Source organism: Tamandua tetradactyla, chromosome 4 (assembly GCF_023851605.1).
Source record: "Tamandua tetradactyla isolate mTamTet1 chromosome 4, mTamTet1.pri, whole genome shotgun sequence".
Taxonomy (NCBI): domain Eukaryota; kingdom Metazoa; phylum Chordata; class Mammalia; order Pilosa; family Myrmecophagidae; genus Tamandua; species Tamandua tetradactyla.
Window position 1 is genome coordinate 200,778,271 of NC_135330.1, and position 19,981 is coordinate 200,798,251.

At 40.7% G+C, this 19,981-nt stretch overlaps 1 protein-coding gene across 18 annotated transcripts in view; it reads right to left on the reverse strand.

Annotated features, from left to right (window-relative positions):
• CCDC169 (coiled-coil domain containing 169) overlaps positions 1–19,981 on the reverse strand; it is a 112,144-nt gene that overhangs the window by 2,714 nt on the left and 89,449 nt on the right. For 7 of the 18 annotated variants that reach the window (XM_077159057.1, XM_077159043.1, XM_077159061.1 and 4 more), the window contains 3 exons: positions 8,556–8,615; positions 7,552–7,649; positions 191–409 (listed from right to left, as the gene is read on the reverse strand). In XM_077159057.1, the coding sequence (XP_077015172.1) occupies positions 310–409; positions 7,552–7,649; positions 8,556–8,615 (258 nt within the window). In that variant the 3' untranslated portion in view covers positions 191–309. The other 11 variants (XM_077159060.1, XM_077159049.1, XM_077159046.1 and 8 more) reach the window with 6 other exon arrangements.

A 19,981-nucleotide genomic window follows, 5' to 3' on the forward strand; every position in this document is an offset into this window, starting at 1 on the left:
TACCCCATGTACTGGCAATGTCCCTACCAGTGCAGACTGCAGGTGGCGATGACACGCAGCACGGTGAAGCCAGGCTCCAGTTCTGGCTGGGTGTAGGAAATCCAGAGCCCAACACTAAGCGTTTCAGAGTCCCCTGAGGACACTACTTTCAGGCACACAGAGGAACAAGCATCTGAAAAAGGCGCTAAAGCAAGTTCGGTAAATTTTCTTAACTAATTCATTCCACCCAAACTGCGCTGAGCATTAACTTTACAAATTGAATGTTAGAGAAGAGAAAAGGAAGAATTAAAAATCAACCCAGTGCTGCAGTCATGGAGTGAGTCTCGGAAGATAGTTTGTTCTCGTAATCTTCTTCACTGGTCCTTTTTTGACATTCGCTGTCTTCTGATTAACTGGATTATATCTTCCCCTGAAATAAAATAAGTATTAAGCATGATTTTTCAGTCACCATTTTGTACAACAAAAATGTTATATGCACAGCATTGTAAATATAATTAATGCCACTGAATTGTAGGCTTAACATGGTTAAAGTGGCAAATTATACATCTGTACCCATAAAACTTAAATAATTTTAATTTATTAAGTTATTTATATATTATATATACGTTACCATAATACATTTTAAAAAAAAGAGACGCTGTAGCAGTGCGCGGCACCCAGTCCCTGTGCCCAGCTCTCCACGGGAAGTCTTCCCAGGCCGAGCTCGGCGCCCAGCCAGACCCACGGCTGTGGCCACCGTCCACCGTCTGACCTGTGCACCCTGCTTGCCTCAGAAGGAGAAGGGAGAAGAAATGTAGAAAGACCATTTGAAAGAATAGTGGTTGAAAATTTTCCAGAATTCATGAAAAGCATTAATTTAAAAATCAGAGAGGCAAAATGAACTCCAAGTAGGATAAATTCAAAGACTTTATCTGGACAGATAACATGAAACTGTTACAAGGGGAGACGAAGAGTCTTGGAAGCAGCGATAAGGAAGCGAGTCACGCCCATATGAGTATCACCCAAAAGGCAGTGGCAGGAAATGTCCAAAGGGCCGAAAGTATCACTGCCAAATAAGAATTCTATATCCAGAAAACTGTGCTTCAAAAGTGAAGGAGAGGGGTGGGCCGCGGTGGCTCAGCGGGCAAGAGTGCTTGCCTGCCGTGCCGGAGGACCCCGGTTCGATTCCCGGCCCCAGCCCATGTAAAAAACAAACAAACAAACAAAATATAATAAAACAAGAAAATGTTTAAAAATGTTTCCCTTTCTTCCTCCCTTCCTTCCTTCCTTCTCTGTCTTTCCTTCCTTTCCTCCCTCTCTCTTTAAAAAAAAAAAAAAAAAGTGAAGGAGAAAGGAACACATTCCCAAATTATTTTTTTTTAAATCAAGACAATTCATCATTAGCAAATGAAAATACTAAGGGAGACATTCAAGCCAAAGTGAAAGGAGACCTGAGAGCAATCTGAATCCACAGGAAAATAATTCTGGTAAAGATAACTATAGAGGTAAAGATAAAGGACAGTACACATGCATTTTTTGTTTATAACTTTTTAAAACTCCTAGCAGATTCAAAGACAACTTCATGAAGCAATAATGATAGATCTATGTTAAGATAAAAAAAGATTAAAGATATAATTTGTGTGACAATAACAGTGCAAAGAAAGAGGGAGGGAATGAAGTTATATAGTTGCAAATTTTACATATACTATTGAAATTAAATTGTGATTAATCTGAACTAGATTGTTATAAATTACTAAGTTAAATGTAATTCCCAGGGCAACTACTAAGAAAATAAATTAAAAATATAACAAGAGAATGAAAATAGTATGCTAGAAAAGATCTACTTAATTTTTTTAAATCAGTAATGGAGGAATAAAGGTACCAAAACAAACACATAAGACATGTAGAAAACAAAATGTAAATTTTACTTATCGGTAACTACATTAAATGTAAGTGGCTAAGACATTCCAATAAACAGGAAAAGTTTAGCCAAATTGATATAAAAATCACCATCTGACTATATGCAGTCTACAGAGGACACTTTAATTCAAAGACAAAAATAGGTTGAAAATAAGAGGATGCAAAAAGAGATAACATGTAAACAATAACCAAAAGACAACTGGAGTGGCTGTACTAATACCAGGCAAAATAGATTTTAAGACAAAAATTGTTAGTTGTGACACTGAACAACCTTTTATAATGATAAAAGGATCAACCCATTAAGAAGATATAACAATTATAAACATATATGCATGCGCTGGCTTGAATCTGTTATTTTCCTCAGAAAAGCCATGTTCTTTTAATCCAAGCATGTGGGGCAGACGTGTTGTTGGGTGGGGCCATGCGCTGGCTTGAATCTGTTATTTTCCTCAGAAAAGCCATGTTCTTTTAATCCAAGCATGTGGGGCAGACCTGTTGTTGGGTGGGGCCTTTTAATTGGGTTGTTTCCATGGAGATGTGACCCTGCCCACTCAAGGTGGGTCTTAATCTGCTTACTGGGGTCTTATAAGAGGGAGACATTTTGGAGAAAACACAGCTGCTTGGAGAGCCGACTTGAGAGCAGAGACATGAAACCAGAACACAGACGTGTTCTGTGTTTGGAGACGCGGAATGAAATTGTTCCAGCAGACCAGACTGACCCGGAGGCACTGAGAGAGCTGTTTGAAACCAGAAGCTAGGAGAGAAGGACAGCAAATGTCGCCAAGTGCCTTCCCATGTGACAGAAGCCCCAGATAGCATCTGCCTTTCCTATTCACCTCCTCACAATTATTCCAGAATCTTCCCCTTATCCATGTAAAAAGCCATTCCAACATGTTTGGTATTTGCAAATGGCAGCACCCCACTTCTCTGGTATCAAAAGCTGCTAATTTTGAGTGGTGACCTGAACAAGAGGAGGCTCTGTGATATATCCAGGCTGCTGTGCAAGCTTCTCTGCCACTTGGGCCATATGATCCAGCAGATCCAATGGTGCTGGAAGTGTCAGTGGCAAATAGAGATGCTGTTTGAAGCCTTTGGCAGGCCCCTATAGGAGAATCACACCGCAGACCCTTAGGATTTTGGAGCAAAGCCTTACCATCTGCTGCAGATAACTACTCTCCTTTTGAGAAACAGCTTTTGGCCTGCTACTGGGCCTCAGTAGAGACTGAATGCTTAACCATGGGCCACCAAGTTACCACGAGACCTGAGTTGCCTATCATGAGTTTGGTGTTGTCTGACCCACCAAGCCATAAAGTTAGGTGAGCACAGTACAACTCCATCATGAAATGGAAATGATATATTCAAGATAGGGCCAGAGCAGGTCCTGAAGGCACACGTAAGTTACATGAGGAAGTGGCCCAACTGCCCATGGTCTCCACTCCTGCCACGTTACCTTCTCTTTCCCAGACCAGAGCTATGGCCTCTTGGGGAGTTCCTTACAGTGAATTGACTGAGGAAGAGAAAACTCAGGCTTGGTTTTATAGATGGTTCTGCACAATATGCACGTACCACCTGAAAGTGGACAGCTGCAGCACTACAACCCCTTTCTGGGACGTCCCTGAAGGACAGTAGTGAGGGGAAATCCTACCAGTGGGCAGAACTTCGAGCAGTGCACCTGGTTATTCATTTTGCTTGGAAGGAGAACTGGCCAAAGGTATATCTGTATACTGACTCAATGGTTGTAGCTAACGGTTTCACTGGATGGTCAGGGACTTGGAAAGACCATAATTGGAAAACAAAGAGGTCTGAGGAAGAGGTATGTGGATAGACCTTTCTGAGTGTGCTAAAAACATGAGGATATTTGTGTCCCATGTGAATGCTCACCAGAGGGTGACTTCAGCAGAGGAAAGTTTAATGATCAAGTGGATAAGATGACCTGTTCTGTGGATACCAGTCAGTCTCTTTCCCTAGTGTTCTAGTTTGCTAGCTGCCAGAATGCAATATACTGGAAACAGAATGGCTTTAAAAAGGGGAATTTAATCAGTTGCTAGTTTACAGTTCCAAGGCTGAGAAAATGTCCCAGTTAAAACAAGTCTATAGAATGTCCAATCTAAGGCATCCAGGGAAAGATACCTTGGTTCAAGAAGGCCGATGAAGTTCAGGGTTTCTCTCTCAAGTGGAAGGGCACATGGTGAACACAGTCAGTTTCTCTCTCATCTGGAAAGGCACATGGTAAACACGGTCAGGGTTCCTCTCTCATCTGGAAGGATACATGGAAAATACGGTTTCATCTGCTGGCTTCTTCTCCTGGCTTCCTGTTTGGGGAAGCTCCCTGGGAGGCATGTTCCTTCTTCATCTCCAAAGGTCGCTGGCTGGTGGACTCTGCTTCTCGTGGCTATGTTGTTCTGCTCTGCTCTCTCTGAATCTCTCATTCTCCAAAATGTTTCCTATTTTATAGGACTCCAGAAACTTATCAAGACCCACCCAAATGAGTAGAGACATGTCGTCACCTAATCCAGCTTAACAACCAGTCTTGCTTAAATCGCATCTCCAGGGAGATGATCTGATTTCAGTTTCAAACATACAATATTGAATAGGGATTATTCTACCTTTTTGAAATGGGATTTTGATTAAAACATGACTTTTCTAGGGTACATACATCCTTGCAAACCAGCACACCCAGCAACTCCTGTCATTGCCCAATGGGCTCATGAACAAAGTGGTCATGGTGGTAGGGATGGAGGTTATGCATGGGCTCAGCAACATGGACTTCCACTCACCAGGGCTGACCTGGCTATAGCCACTGCTGAGTGCCCAATCTGCCAGCAGCAGAGACACACACTCAGGCCCCAGTATGACACCATTCCCTGAGGTGATCAGCCAGCTACCTGGTGGCAGTTTGATTACATTTGACTACTTCTATTATGGAAGGGGCAGCGATTGGTTCTAACTGGAATAGACACATACTCCAGATATGGGTTTGCCTTACCTGCACACAATGCTTCCACCAAAACTACCATCCATGGACTTAATAGAATACCTTATCCACCATCATGGTATTTCACTCAGCATTGCTTCTGATCAAGGAGCCCACTTGACATCAATGAAGTGTAGTCATGGCACATGCTCATGGAATTCTCTGGTCTTATCATTTCCCCATCATCCAGAGGCAGCTGGGTTGATAGAATGGTGGAATGGTCTTTTGAAGACCCAATTATGGTGCTTAACTAGGTGGCAATACATTGCAGGGCTGGAGCATTATTCTCCAGGAGGCTGTGTATGCTCTGAATCAGTGCCCACCCTAGGGTGCTGTTTTTCCCATAGCCAGGATTCATGGGTCCAGGAATCAAGGGATGTAAATAGCAGTGGCATCACTCACTATCACCCCTAGTGATCCACCTGGAAAGTTTTTGCTTCCTTTCCCTGAAACCTTAAGCTATGCTGGTCTACAGGTCTTAGTTCCAAAAGGAGGAGTGCTCCTACCAGGAGACACAGCAACGATTCCATTGATCTGGAAATTAAGACTGCCACCTGGCCAAATTGGGCTTCTCATGTCTCTGAATCAATAGGCAAGGAAGGGCATTACTGTACTGGCTGGGGTGATTAATCCTATCAGAGGGAAATAGGAGCTGCAACAACAAAATGGAGGTAAAGAAGAGTTTCCCTGGAATGCAGGAAATTTCCTAGGGTGTTTCTTAATATTACCATGCCTTTTGATTAAAATCAATGGAAAACTGCAACAACCCAATCCAGGCAGGACTATGAATAGCCCAGAAGGTTTGGATATGAAGAAGGTAGTAATAAATATGAACTGTGACCACGTAGCCAGTTACAGAAACGAGGACCATGAAAGTATGAATATTGCCTCCCGTTTTACTGAGTATCTATGCATTTGCACATAAGCAAATATCTTTGTTTTCTTCTCTATCTTATCCCATTATCTTATGACATAAATTGTACTGTTCATTTCATACTATTTAAGTTATAAAATATCAAGTTTAAGAATGAATGTTGCCCAAGGACTTACACTCTATTCTGGAGAAAATTATGTCAGTGCATTTCTGGTTGTATGTAGATAAGCTGAGTATTTTTAGGAGAAAATTATGTCTGTTATTGTGTTATATTTAGAGATTAAGTATGGTTTAAGGTGATGTGTATAGCTGCCAAGTTGACAAGGAGTGGACTGTTATGGTCAGGTTCATGTGTCAACTTGGCCAGGTGATGGTGCCTGGTTGTCTGGCCAGTCAAGCACTGGCCTAACCATCACTGCAAGGACATTTCATGGCTGGTTTATTAAATCATCAGTCAGTGGATTGTATCTATGACTGATTATATCTACAATCAAATAAGGGGAGTATATTCCACAATGAGAGATTCCAATCAGTTGGACTTACTCCAATCAGTTGAAGACCTTAAAGAGAGGTGATGACTTCAGCAGTCAGAAGAGAGAACTTTTGTCTCACTTCAGCCAGCCAGCCTCTCTTGGAGAATTCACCATACATCTTCATCACTGTTCAGCCTGCAGCCTGCCTGATGGAATCTGGACTCATGCATCCCCACAGCTGCATTAGATGCTTTTTCAGAGACTCATATTTATGGATATCTCCTATTAGTTCTGTTTCCCTAGAGAACCCTGACTCATACAATGTGCTTAACAACAGGACCACAAAGTACATGAAGTAGAAGCTGACAGAATACAAGGGAGAAGTACCTCCATTCCTCCATTATTGTTTGTATGTGTGCAATAAATAGACGTTTTCTAGTGTACCATTTTAATTCCCTTGCCATTTCTTTTACTACATTCTTGAGTTATTTTCTTAGGGCCGCACTGAGGATTATGGTTTAACACAACAATCAGTTCAGATTAATACCAATGTAATATTAATAGTATACCAACAATTCAACAATAATCATCGAAGACTTCAATATCCCAGCTTCAATAATTAATTGAACAACTAAACATAAGATCAGTCAGGGAACAGAAGGCTTGCACAACATGATAAATCAACTAAACTTAACACATCTATATAATACTGCAATCAACAAAAACAAAATACACATTATCCTCAAGTGCACAGAGAATATTCTCCAGGATAGAGCAGATATTAATCATAAAACAAGCTTTGATCAATTTAAAAGGATAGAATTCTTACACAGTATGCTTTCCAACCACAATTGAATAAATTGGAAATCAGTAATGAAAGGAAATTTGGGATGTTCATAAATACTTTGAAATTAAACAATACATTGCTAAATAATCGCTGGTAGAGAAAAAGATCCTGAATTTGGGACATCAAGTAACCCATCATGAGCTGTGTTCTGTCAGATGCATCAAGAAATAGGTTGGGCAGGCCAGCAGCCATCTGTCACAGGCAGCTGACATAGCTGGGATTAGGAATGATTGGTGCTGGATCATGAACAGGGACCATGCCGCCATGTCATCTGATGCCCAGTACCTCAAGGGCAGCTCAGACCTATGGTTTAGGGGGCCTCACAGACAAACTGACAGGGGAAGAGAAAGCCCACTCTCAGTTCACAGATGAATCGCCTTAGCTTGTGGGACCGCAGTGACAGTCTGCATTCTCATACTCAGGGGTCACCTAGAAAGATAGTCAGGAGGGAAATCCTCCATATGGGCAGTTTTGGAGGGTATACCTGGTCATCAACTTTGGAGGAAAGAAGGAGCAGCCTGAGGATAAACTATGTATAAACTTGTGAGCTGTGAAAAGTTGCTTGGTCTGTTGATCGGGGGCCTGGAAAGAGAAAGATTGGAAAGTCAGGGGCAGAAGATCTGGGCTAGATGCAGGTGAATAAACCTGTGGGAATGTGCACACTGTATCACATGTTAATGGCCACCAGAAAGCATCCACCCAAGAAGAGGATTAAACAAATAAGTAGAGAAAATGACATGAGTCAGGCTCTTTCCCAGTCCCAGTGTTGGTGCCATAGTGGCTGAGTAGAAGGCACTGCATGAACCCAACAGCACATTCTCATGATGGCCAACTGAGATAATACCCTGGGAGAGAGGGGGAATCAGTACCCAGGACCCAGCATGCCTGCTAAAGCAACAACCATCATATGGCACTCTGTCCCTGTTCATAGAATGCATGATCTGGAAACCAAAGGGTGGAAGCAGGAGTGCGCCACTTAGCATCCCTTCAGTGAGTCACTTGGGAAATGTATGGTTTCTCATCATCACAACACTGAGCTATGAGAGTTTAGAGGTCTTGGTTCCCAAAAGGGGAGCACCCCAAGAGTCCCACTGTACTTGAAGCTACAACTGCCAACAAGGCCCCTGGGCACTTCATGCCAAAGAGACCCAGAAGGTGAGCAGAGGCATGACCATCCTGGTGGAGGTAAATGACCCTACTCGTCAGGAGGATATGTGGCTGCTGCTACATACGGGGGCAGGGAGGAATGGATTTGACCCTTAGGTTATCTACTGGAGTGTCACTTAGGATTACCTTGCCAGATTGTGACAGTAAATGGCCAAGTTCCTCAGACGTGGCCTAAAAGGACATAAGTGGGGGCTCAGAACCTCAGGGACAAGTGTCTGGCTTATCCATGGGGTAAGTCACCTTCACCAAGAGAGACACCAGCTGAGCGTGGGGGGTTGAAAACCAGCTGTGACCAGGTTCAGCACTGGGTCTTTAATTTACCTTAGTAATCCTCCTCTTATAAATTGCCCCCAGGAAAAGACAGAGCTGCTCCCAGAGCTTCTATGAAGAAAAACCAAGAAAGGTCAGTTGTCAGTGTTGGGTTGTACCACCCAAGACCCCCCTTCAGGCCTGACGGTTTAGTGTTAGTCTGCTGATGGCTCTCAGGTGTCTGTGCTCTTTGGGAATTTGCTCATCTGAAGAGAGTCACCTTTCCCAAGATAAGTCCCCTTTCCCAGGATGGCCCACATCCAATGGCTGGTGAGTGCAGGGGCAAAACGGCCCCACTTCATTCCAGCTCAATGCAACTCTGAAGGCCTATCTCAGCCTCAGAGCTCCTTGAAGTTAGCTGAGGCCCTGATGCAGCTGAAATTCTCCCTCCCCATGACCTATTTCCTTCCCTGCCCCACAGGTGTAACACTAAGAGAGCCCATGCTGACTTCCATTTCAGAGTCTATTCCTGAGAGGTCCAACCTACAACAGTATTCAATGGAAAGCCAAACTGCGCTCCGAGACCTATAGTCTAGGAATATATAGTATATGAGTGTGTGCTTAATATATGATTAAAACGGGTAAGTTTTGTTGTTATTTTCCAAAACATTGCCCTCAAATTTGAATGAGGCAATATCTTTTTTTTGACCAAACAAACACTTCTTGTTTTAGTCTCACACAGAAGTTGAAGTTTTAAAATATGAATGACCATTTATTTTCAATACCTTGCAATATTGATATTCCTTTGTTTTTCCTCATGCAGAAATATTTTTTAATTTGTACATTTAGTCACTATCATTTATACTCTAGGCATTCCTCTATTATACCATCTCAGTCTTTATTGTCTCTTTCCTTCTGGTTTCATTTGTGCCCCCAGGCCTCCTCCCTCTATCATTCTCACTTTCAGATTCATTCAGTGTACTTACATTATTGTGCTACAATTGGGTAGTATTGTGCTATCCATTTCTGAATTTTTACAATCAGTCCTGTTGCACAATCTGTATCCCTTCAGCTCCAATTACCCAATCTCTATCCTATTTTTATCTCTTGATAACCTCTGTTCTTAACTGAAATTCTCCAAGTTCACTCATTAATGTTAGTTCATACCAGTGAGATCATACAGTATTTGTCCTTTTGTTTCTGGCTAATCTCACTCAGCATAATGTCTTCAAGGTCCATCCACATTGTTACATGCTTCATGACTTTATTCTGCCTTACAGCTACATGATATTCCATCATATGTATATACCACAGCTTGTTTACCCACTTATCTGTTGATGAACATTTGGGCTGTTTCTATCTCTTGGCAATTGTAAATAATGCAGCTATAAACATTGGTGTGAAAAATCGCCCTCCTGTCCTCTGAGTTGATACCTAGCAATGGTATTGCAGGGTCATATGGCAATTCTACACTTAGCTTCCTGAGGAATCACCAAACTGCCTTCCACAGTGGTTGTACCATTTTACATTCCCACCAACAGTGGATAAGTGTGCCTCTTTCACCACATCCTCTCCAGCACTTGTCGTTTCCTGTTTTATTGATAATGGCTATTCTGGTGGCTGTGAAAGATGGTATCTCATTATGGTTTTGATCTGCATTTCCCTAATATAGGCAGGGAAGTTGAGCATCTTTTCATATGCCTTTTAGCCATTTGTATTTCCTCTTCTGAGAACTGACCGTTTATGTCTTTTGCCCATTATTAAATAGGGTTGTTTGTCTTTTTGTTGTTGAGTTGAGCAATCTCTATATACTCTGGATACTAAATCTTTATCTGATATGCTGTTTCCAAATATTGTCTCCCATTGTGTAGGCTGTCTTTTTACTTTCTTGACGAAATTCTTTGATGCACAAAAGTATTTAATTTGGAGGAATTCCCATCTATTTCTTTTTTCAATGCTCGTGCTTTGGGCATAAGGTCTAGGAAACCACCTCCTATTACAAGTTTCATAAGATATTTCCCTACATTTTCTTCTAAAAATTTTATGGTCTTTGCTGCAGTGTTAACGTCTCTGATCCAGTTTGAGTTAATTTTTGTATAGGGTGTGAGATATGGATCCTCTTTCATTCTTTTGCATGTGGTTATCTAGTTCTCCAAGCAATATCATTTTAAAGCTATTTGAAGTAAAAGATAAATGTAAGAATAAAAATTAAATATATGAGTGATATCATCAACATGGTGATATAAGATATCCCCTGAAAAAAGCTCCTCAGAGAATCAGTGAATAAAAGAACAAATTCCACTTGCTTAGAACTCTAGAGCATGGTACAGACTAGTGAAGGGCTCCACAAGTGCTGAATTGGAGAAAAAGTAAAATACCTGGTAGGAAATGTCTGTCCTGGACCACTGGCCCTCTTTCCTCCTGCTCATTCAGTCCCTTGCAGCTTGGGAGCAGTGTAGAGGCAGTGGCCCAGATCTCTAAAACCTCCCAGCATAGACACAGACTCCAGAGCACTCGCGGCAGGAGTTAGAGCCCCACACTCACCCAGGCACAGGAACACAAGTCCACAGGGAACCAGGACAGAACACAGGCCACTAAAGAGCACCGTGTAGAAAAGGCCCCCAGGGCAAGAAAATAGGAGAGAGAGACCATGATAGGAAAGGGCTGGCAAGGGGTATGCTCACACAATCCATTTCTGTTGGCTGAACCACCTAAATGCAAAATGGTGGTTGCAAATGCAAAATCACCTGGCTCCATGGAGAAGACTGGAGGGAGAAAAGATTCACAGAGTAAAAAAAGGCTTAAACTGAATTGCTGTAAGGTGGAACTGAAAAGTATAAGGACAATGGAGCACTAAGTCAGGAAGAGAATTTAAACAAACCATAGGATCTGGGTAGAAAGTTCTACACAAAAAAGAAACAGAACAGGTCAAGAGTCCAAAAGAATGAAGAGAGGACAGGAAGTTTTCTCTTGGAAGTGAAATAATTTCACAAAAATGCAATCTTAGAAAGGGTGCTCTGGATGAGGGCAAGAATTAGACAAAGTGGAGCTGAGAAAATCTGATCAGTTAAACATGAGAATATTATAAAGGTCTAGAATAAGTTGGACCAAGCATCAAAGAAGAGCCTTAACACAAAACCAATCAACAATAAAACCCTAGACAACAAGGAGAAACTGACCTTCAGAGTTAACTCATCAAGATAATCAGACGCCTAGATATAAAAAAAATTACAATCTATACTAAGAAACAGGAAGCTAAGGTTTAGGCAAGGGGAGCAATTAAACCTCAGAGAAGAGGCAGAATTTGGAACAACTAACTAAAGAAGTTCAAGCAAATCTCCCAAATCAATTCAAGGAGATAAAGGAAAATATGTATAAAGAGATAAAGGATAGTAAGAAGACAATGTGTGAGCATAAAGAAGAAACTGAAAGTGTAAAAAGAAACATAACAAATTATGGGGATGAAAGTCACAATATAGAGATTAAAATACACTAGAGATTAAAATACACAACAACAGATATGAACAGGCAGAAGAAAGAATCAGAGAATTAGGTGACAAGACAATAAAAATCTTATAGTCAGAAGAACAAATAGGAACAAGAACAGAAAAAGTAAGCAGCGTCTCAAGGACTTGAATGATAGCATGAAGTGATGAAATGTACAAACATTCTTGTCATGGGTAACCCAGAAGAAGAGGGAGAAAAGGGGCAGAAAGAATGTTTGAGGAAATAATAGCTGAAAAATTTCCATATCAAATATATAAATACACATGTACAAAAAGCACAACATACTCCAGAGTTAAATGTAATAGACCTACTCTTAGACACATGCTAATCAGAATGTTAAATGCCAAAGAGAAAGACAATTCTGAAAGCAGCAAGAGAATAGGTATTTGCCATATACAAGGGATCCTCAATAAGACTAAGTGATGATTTCTCAGCAGAAATAATGGAGGCAAGAAGGCAGTTATGTTAGTTTGCTATCTGCCAGAATGTGATAAAGCTGAACTGTAATGGCTTTTAAAAAGGGGAATTTAATAAGTTAGAAGTTTACAGTTCTAAGGAAGTGAAAGGGTCCAAATTAAGGCATCCACAAGAGGTTACCTTCACTCAAGGAAGGCTGATGGATCAGGAACCCCTCTGTCAGTTGGGAAGTCATGTGGCTGGCATCTGCTGGTCCCTTGCTCCTGGGCTTCACTGCTGTCAGCCTCTATCCATTTGGAGGTTCCTCACTTTTTTCTCCAGGGCTGGCTTTCATCTCTTGGCTCCCCCTTAGCTCTCTCCAGGTTCTGGCTTGCTTAACATCTCATGGCAAAAAAAATGCTTTTTGCTCCAAGCATCTCCAAACATCTGTGTCTCTGTTCTCCAAGTGTCAACACCTGTGTCAGCTCTGTTCCGAAATTTCTGTTGGCTCTCTTTCTGTTGGCTCTTTTGCTTCTGTCATTTTTCTAGGCTCTGTCATTTCTGAGGTTTCTCCAAAATGTTTCCCCTTTTAAAGGATTTCAGTAAATGAATCAAGATGCACCTGTCATGGGTGGAGTCACATCTCCATCTATTCAAAGGTCACACCCACAATTGGGCATCACATTTCTGTGGAGATGTTCTAATCAAAAGATTCCAACCTACAGTATTGAATCAGGATGAAAAGAAAGGGTTGCTGCTACAAGATTGGATCAGGATTAAAGCATGGTTTTTCTTGGGTACATAATGCTTTCAAACTAGCACAGCAGTGGTAAGATATATTTAAGGTATTTGAAGAGAAAAACTGCCCGTCAAAAATGAGGGAGAATTTAAAATAGTCATGGATAAACAGAAACTGAGAGAGTTTATCAATAAGGACCTACCCTACAAGAATTACTAAAGGGAGTTCTTCAGGTTGAAAGAAAAAGACAAGAGAGAGTGGCTTGGTGTAGTGTGAAGAAGTGATGATCTTCCGCAAAGATAACTAAAAAGGTAAATGCAAAAACAAGTAGTTCTGTATCCACAATACATAACTCTACTCTTTAATTCTTAAAAGAGTCAGAATACAATTGGACAGGAAAAAGTCACATTTCCTGATAATGGGCATGCAACAAAGAAAGAGGTAATGGGGAACAAAAACAGTTTACAGAGGGGAAACATAGGGATATAGGAACAGAGAACATATATGCTATTAAAACTAAATTAGTGTCTTTTCAAATTAGGAGGAGACAGATATAGATTATGTAATTCAAACCCTAGGTAACCACATATAAAACATTTAAAAACTATATAGAAAGAGAAATGTAAAATAGATAAAATAGATAAATAGATGTTTTATCTATTTCAACTATACAGAAAAGGAGATCAACTATGCGGAAAAGATCAACTATACAGAAAAGAAGGCTGCAATAAAGGAAAGAGAGACAAAAAGCTATGACAGTCAAAAACCAAAGGACAAACGGTTGAAGTACATATTGCCTTTAAAGTAATAACACTGAATGATAATGGATTCAACTCCCCAAGCCAAAGACAAAGATTGGCAGATTGGATAAAACGTATGATACAAATATAAGTTGTTTACAAGTGACTCCACTTTAGACTAAAAAACACAAATAGATTGAAAGTGAAAGGTTGGAAAAAGATATTCCATGCAAATTTTAACAAAAAAGAGCTGAGGTAGCTATACAAGCATCAGACAAAATAGACTTTAAGTTGAAAGCTGTTATAAGAGACAAAGAAGGGCACTATCTATTAATAAAAGGGACAATCCACAAGAAGAAATAGCAATCATAACTATTTATGTACCTAACCACATTGTCCCCAAAATACATGAGGCAAACACTGGCAAAGCTGAAGAGAGAACATTCTACAATAATAGTTGGAAGCTGCAATATACTACTCTCATCAACAGATAGGACAGCTCTACAGAAGATCAATAAGGAAACAGAACTTGAATATGTTCAATGAACTAGATCTAAGAGACCTATACCAAATATTGCACCTCTAGCGCACACAGATCATTTTGTGACCATGTCTGGTCATAAAAAAGTCTCCATAAATTTAAAAAGACTGAAATTATGCTCTATGAATTATCTGTCCATAATGTAATGAAGCTGGAAGTCAATAACAGGCAGAGAACTGGAGCATCTGCAAATAGATGGAAGTTAACTCTATTAAACAATTAGTGGGTCAAACAAGAAATTGCAAGAGAAGACAGTAAATATCTTGAGATGAATGAAAATGAGAACACAACATGAACCATATGGGATGCACTGAAGGCAGTGCTGAAAGGGAAATTTATAGCCCTAAATGCTTACATTAAAAAAAGAAGAAAGAGCTCAAATCAAAGACTTAATTCCACACCTGGATGAACTAGAAAAAGAATAGCAAATTAAACCTAAAGCAAACAGAAGGAGAGAAATAACAAAGATCAGAGCAAAAAATAATGAAACAGAATAAAACACAATAGAATTGACAAAACCAAAACTGGTTCTTCGAAAAGATTAATAAAATTGAACCTTTTACTAGACTGACAAAGAAAAAAAAGATGCAAATAAATAAAATCAGAAATAATGCTATGACAAACTGTATGCCAGCAGATTAGACAACCTAAAGGAAATGGACAAATTCCTAGAAGCACGAACAAGCTACGCTGACTCAAAGGAAATGAAAGGCTTCAAAAGACCAATTACAAGTTGTGCTGATTTGAAAGGATGTATGCCCCCTAGAAAAGACATGTTTTAATCAAAATCCCATTTCATAAAGGTAGAATGATTCCTATTCAATATTGTATGTTTTTGAAACTGTGATCAGATCATCTTCCTAGAGATGTGATTTAGTCAAGAGTGGTTGTTAAACTGGATTAGGCAATGACATGTCTCCACCCATTTGGGTCACTCTCTTGATTGGTTTATTGGAGTCCTATAAAAGAGGAAACATTTTGGAGAATGGTAGATTCAGAGACAGCAGAGCAGAACAATGCAGCCACGAGAAGCAGAGAGTCCACGAGTCAGAGACTTTTAGAGATGAAGAAGGAAAACATCTCCTGGGGAGCTTCATTGAAACCGGAAGCCAGGAGAGAAAGCTAGCAGATGACGCCGTGTCCGCCATGTGCCCTTCCAGCTGAGAGAGAAGCCCTGACTGTGTTTGCCATGTGCCTTCTCACTTGAGAGAGAAACCCTGAACTTCACCGGCCTTCTTGAACCAAGGTATCTTTCCCTGGATGCCTTTGATTGGACATTTCTATAGACTTGTTGTAACTGGGACATTTTCTCGGCCTTAGAACTGTAAACTAGCAACTTATTAAATTCTCCTTTTTAAAAGCCATTCCATTTTTGGTATATTGCATTCTGGCAGCTAGCAAACTAGAACACAAGTAAAGAGACTGAATCAGTTATCAAAAACCTCCCAACAAATAAAAACCCATAATCAGTTACAGGTGAATTTTACCAAGCATTCCAAGAAGAATGAATAACATTCCTGATTTCTGCTCAAACTCTTCCACAAATCTGAAGAAAAGGGAACACTCCTTACTCATCCTATGGAGCAAACATTACCTAAAATCAAAGCCAGATAATAATACTGAAAAGAAAAGAAAACTTCAGACCAATATCCCTAATAAATATAGATGGAAAAATTCTCAACAAAATACTTGCAAATTGAATTCAACAGCACATTAAAAGAATTATACACCATGATCAAGCGTGATTTATTGCTGGTATGCAAGGATGTTTCAACATAAGAAAATCAATTAATGTAATACACCACCCTAACAAAACTAAGGGGAAAAAAACACATGATTATCTAAATTGACACAAAAAGCACTTGACAAAATCCATCATCCGTTCTTGATCAAAACACTCATAAAAATAGGAATAAAAGGAAACTTCCTCAACATGATAAAGGGCATATATGAAAAACCCACAGCTAACATCATCCTCAATGGTGAAAAACTGAAAGCTTTCCCCCTAAGATCAGGAACAAGACAAGGATGCTCAACTGTCACCACTGTTATTCCACATTGTACTGGAAGTTCTAGCCAGAAGAGTTAGGCAGGTAAAAGAAATTATAGTCATCCGAATTGGAAAGGAAGAAGCAAAACTTTTACAATTTGCATATGACATGATCCTATATATACAGAAAGTGCTGAAAAATCTACAACAAAACTACTAGAGCTAATAAAGGAATCCAGCAAAGTGGAGGGGTTGAAGAGCAACATGCAAAAGCCAGTAGTGTTTCTTTACACTAGCAATGTGCAATCTCAGGAGGAAATCAAGAAAAAAATTTCATGTAAAATAGCAACTGAAAGAATTAAATACCTAGGAATAAATTTGACCAAGGCTGTAAAGGACTTGGACACAGGAAACTGCAAAACATTCCTAAAAGAAACAAAGACCTAAATAAAACAAGGAAGAACTTTCCTTGTCAATGGAAGGATTTTCCTTAGTTGATTCCCTAACTAAATACAGTTAAGATGTCAATTCCACAGAAAATAATTTATAGACTCAACAGTCCCAATAAAAATTCCAACAGCCTATTTTGAAGAAATGGAAAAACCAATTATAATATTTATGTGGGATGATAATGGGCCCTGAATAGTCAAAACCATCTTGAAAAAGAAAAATGAGGTTGGAGGACTCTTACTTCCTAACTTTAAACTTTTTACAAAGCTGCTGTGTTCATATTACCAGCTTGGTAATGACACAAGGACACATATATTGACCTTCAGTAATAGATTATTCAGTAACTGACCTTCACACCTCTGGTCAACTGACTTTTGACAAAGCTGCTAAGTCCACTCAATTGGGAAAGAATAGTCTCATCAACAAATGGTGCTGGGAGAACTGGATATCCCTATGTAAAAAAATGAAAGAGGATCCCTATCTCACACCATATCCAAATATTAACTCAAAATCAATCAAAGACCTAAATATAAGAAGCAGGACTATAAAATTCTTAGAGTAAAATATAAGGCAGCATCTTCAGGATGTTGCATTAGGCAATGATTTTTTACTTAGACTTTATACAAGCGACAAAGAAAAACTAGATAAATGGCACCTCCTCCAAACTAAAAACTTTTGTGCATGAAACCACTTTGTCATGAAAGTGAAAGAACAACCTACTGAATTGGAGAATATATTTGGAAGCCACATATCCAATAAGTGGTTAATATCCAGAATGTATACAGAAATCCTACAACTCAACAATAAAAAGACAAAAATCCAATTTTTAAAATGGGGAAAAGATTTGAATAGACATTTCTCCAAAGAGGATATACAAATGACAAAAAAAGCACTTGAAATATGCTCAATATCACTAGCTTTCAGGGAAAGGCAAATCATAACCACAGTGAGTTATTATTTCACACCCACTAGAAAGGCTACTACTAAAAGCAAAAACAAAAACAAAACAAATCTACCAGTGTTGGAGAGGATGTGGAGAACGGAGCGCTCCTTCGCTGCCGGTGGATATGTAGGTGCAGCTGCTGTGGAAGGCAGATTGGCAGTGCCTCAGGAAGCTAAGTATAGGACTGCTGTACGATCTGGCAATCCTGCTACTAGGTATATAACCAGAAGAATTGAAAGCAAGACTTGAACACATATTTTCACACAGATACTCATAGCAGCATTATTTATTCACAAGTCCCAAAAGAGGGAAGCAACTCAAGCATCCACCAACCAAAGAATGGGCAAACAAAATGTGTGATATGTATATACACACATGCACAATGGCATACTATTCAGTCATTAAAGGGAATGAAGTCCTGATTCATGCAAAATAGAAGACCTTGAGGACACTGTGCTGAGTGATAAGCCAGACACAACCAGACAAATAGCCTATGATCTCACTGACATTAAGTAATCAAAATAAGCAACCTTATAGAGTTACAATCTAGAATAGAGGTTACCAGGGGATAGACCGGGGTTAGAGAACGAAGAGTTAATGCTTAATTTGTAGATTTTCTCTATAGGCTGATGGTAGAGGTTTGGAAATGGACATCGTGGTGGCAGCACATTTCTGTGAGAATAATCAACAGCACTGAACTGTATAGGTGAATGCGGTTAAAAGGGGAAACTTTCTCATCGTTTATGTTACTAGAAAAAAAAATTAAAGGATAAAATATAGGACTGGAGAACACAGGGAGCCCTAGTGAACATGATGGACTATAATCTATCCTACAATTATAAGAATGTTCTTTCATTAATTATAACAAATGTATGACACAAATACAAGGTGCTAGTAATAGGGTGGAATATGGGGAAAACACATCTAGTGTAAAATATGGATGGTAGTTACTAGTGCTATTTTAACAATCTTTCATCAACTGTAACAAAGGTAACCACTGTTTTAAAAAAAGTACAAACCAGTGCTTGCATCGGTTGTGACAACTGTTTCTCACCAATGCACGTGTGGTGGGGGGTGGGAATCCTGTATTTCATGCACGATTGTTCTGTAAACCCACAACTTCTCCAATAATTTTTTTTTTTTAAGAATAGAGATGGAAAGTAGTAAAAAATAACACTAGTGATCCTTTAAGGTGGTTGTGCAGAAAAGAGCTGGCATGGGCCTGAGACTGGGGTCCGCAGGAAGGCCTGCAGGCCCTGGCTGGTGTCTGAGAACACGTCGTGGACAGTTCCCGCCAGCATGGAAACCTTCTCTGAGAGGGCGCGTGGGCCACCCTGCCCGGTGGTCTGTGCGGACAGTGGTTTGCCCTCAGCACCTGTTTTCCGTCCCTGCGTCCAGAACGTGGGCAGGTAGGAGCCTGAGGACACCTGTGTGAGCGGGTCCAGTTCGGCCGGGCACCTCGCGGGCACTGGGAGATCCCGTGCGCCTCCGCGCAGGACACGGCTCGTGGCGGGAGGCGCAGACCCTCTGCGGCGCACGCCAGCTTCTCCCTGCTCTGCCCGGGACACGGTTTCCCTTTGCCGATTCTACTTCGGACCCTTTCGTCCTGACAGATCGGGCTGTGAGCTCTGAGCACACCGAAGCTGAGTCGTCCCTGTGTTCTTCCGGCACGTCACTGAGCGTAGTCGTGGGGTGGGCATGGCCGTGGGCATGGTCGTGGTGTGGGTCTGGGCGTGGTGTGGGTCTGGGCGTGGTGTGGGCATGGCCGAGACGTGCTGTAGAGTGGGCGTGGTTGTGGGGGGTGGGCGTGGTGTGGTGTGGCAGTGGGCGTGGTGCGGGCGTGGCACGGCGTGGTTGAGCGGTGGGAGTGGGCCTGGGTATGGGTGGCGTGGACGTGCGGCCCCAGCCCCAGAGAGGTAACAGTCTTCAGCAAGAAGGGCTTTCTGGAGCTTGCTTTAGTGTTTCCAGAACATTATGAGAGGCGCAAAGGCAGTGAATTACCGTTTAGAGCACTTGGGACTGTTCAGGGAACACGTTTACCCATCCAGCAAAACTAGCCAAATGCTGGACGAAATGTAAAAGCTGTTCCCTGAACCTCCACTAAAGAAATCCACTGTATCGCAAGAGCCTGAGAGAGAGCCTCTTGCCTTGGCTGTATTTTAAACAGATTCTCACTGACAGTTCTTTCATAT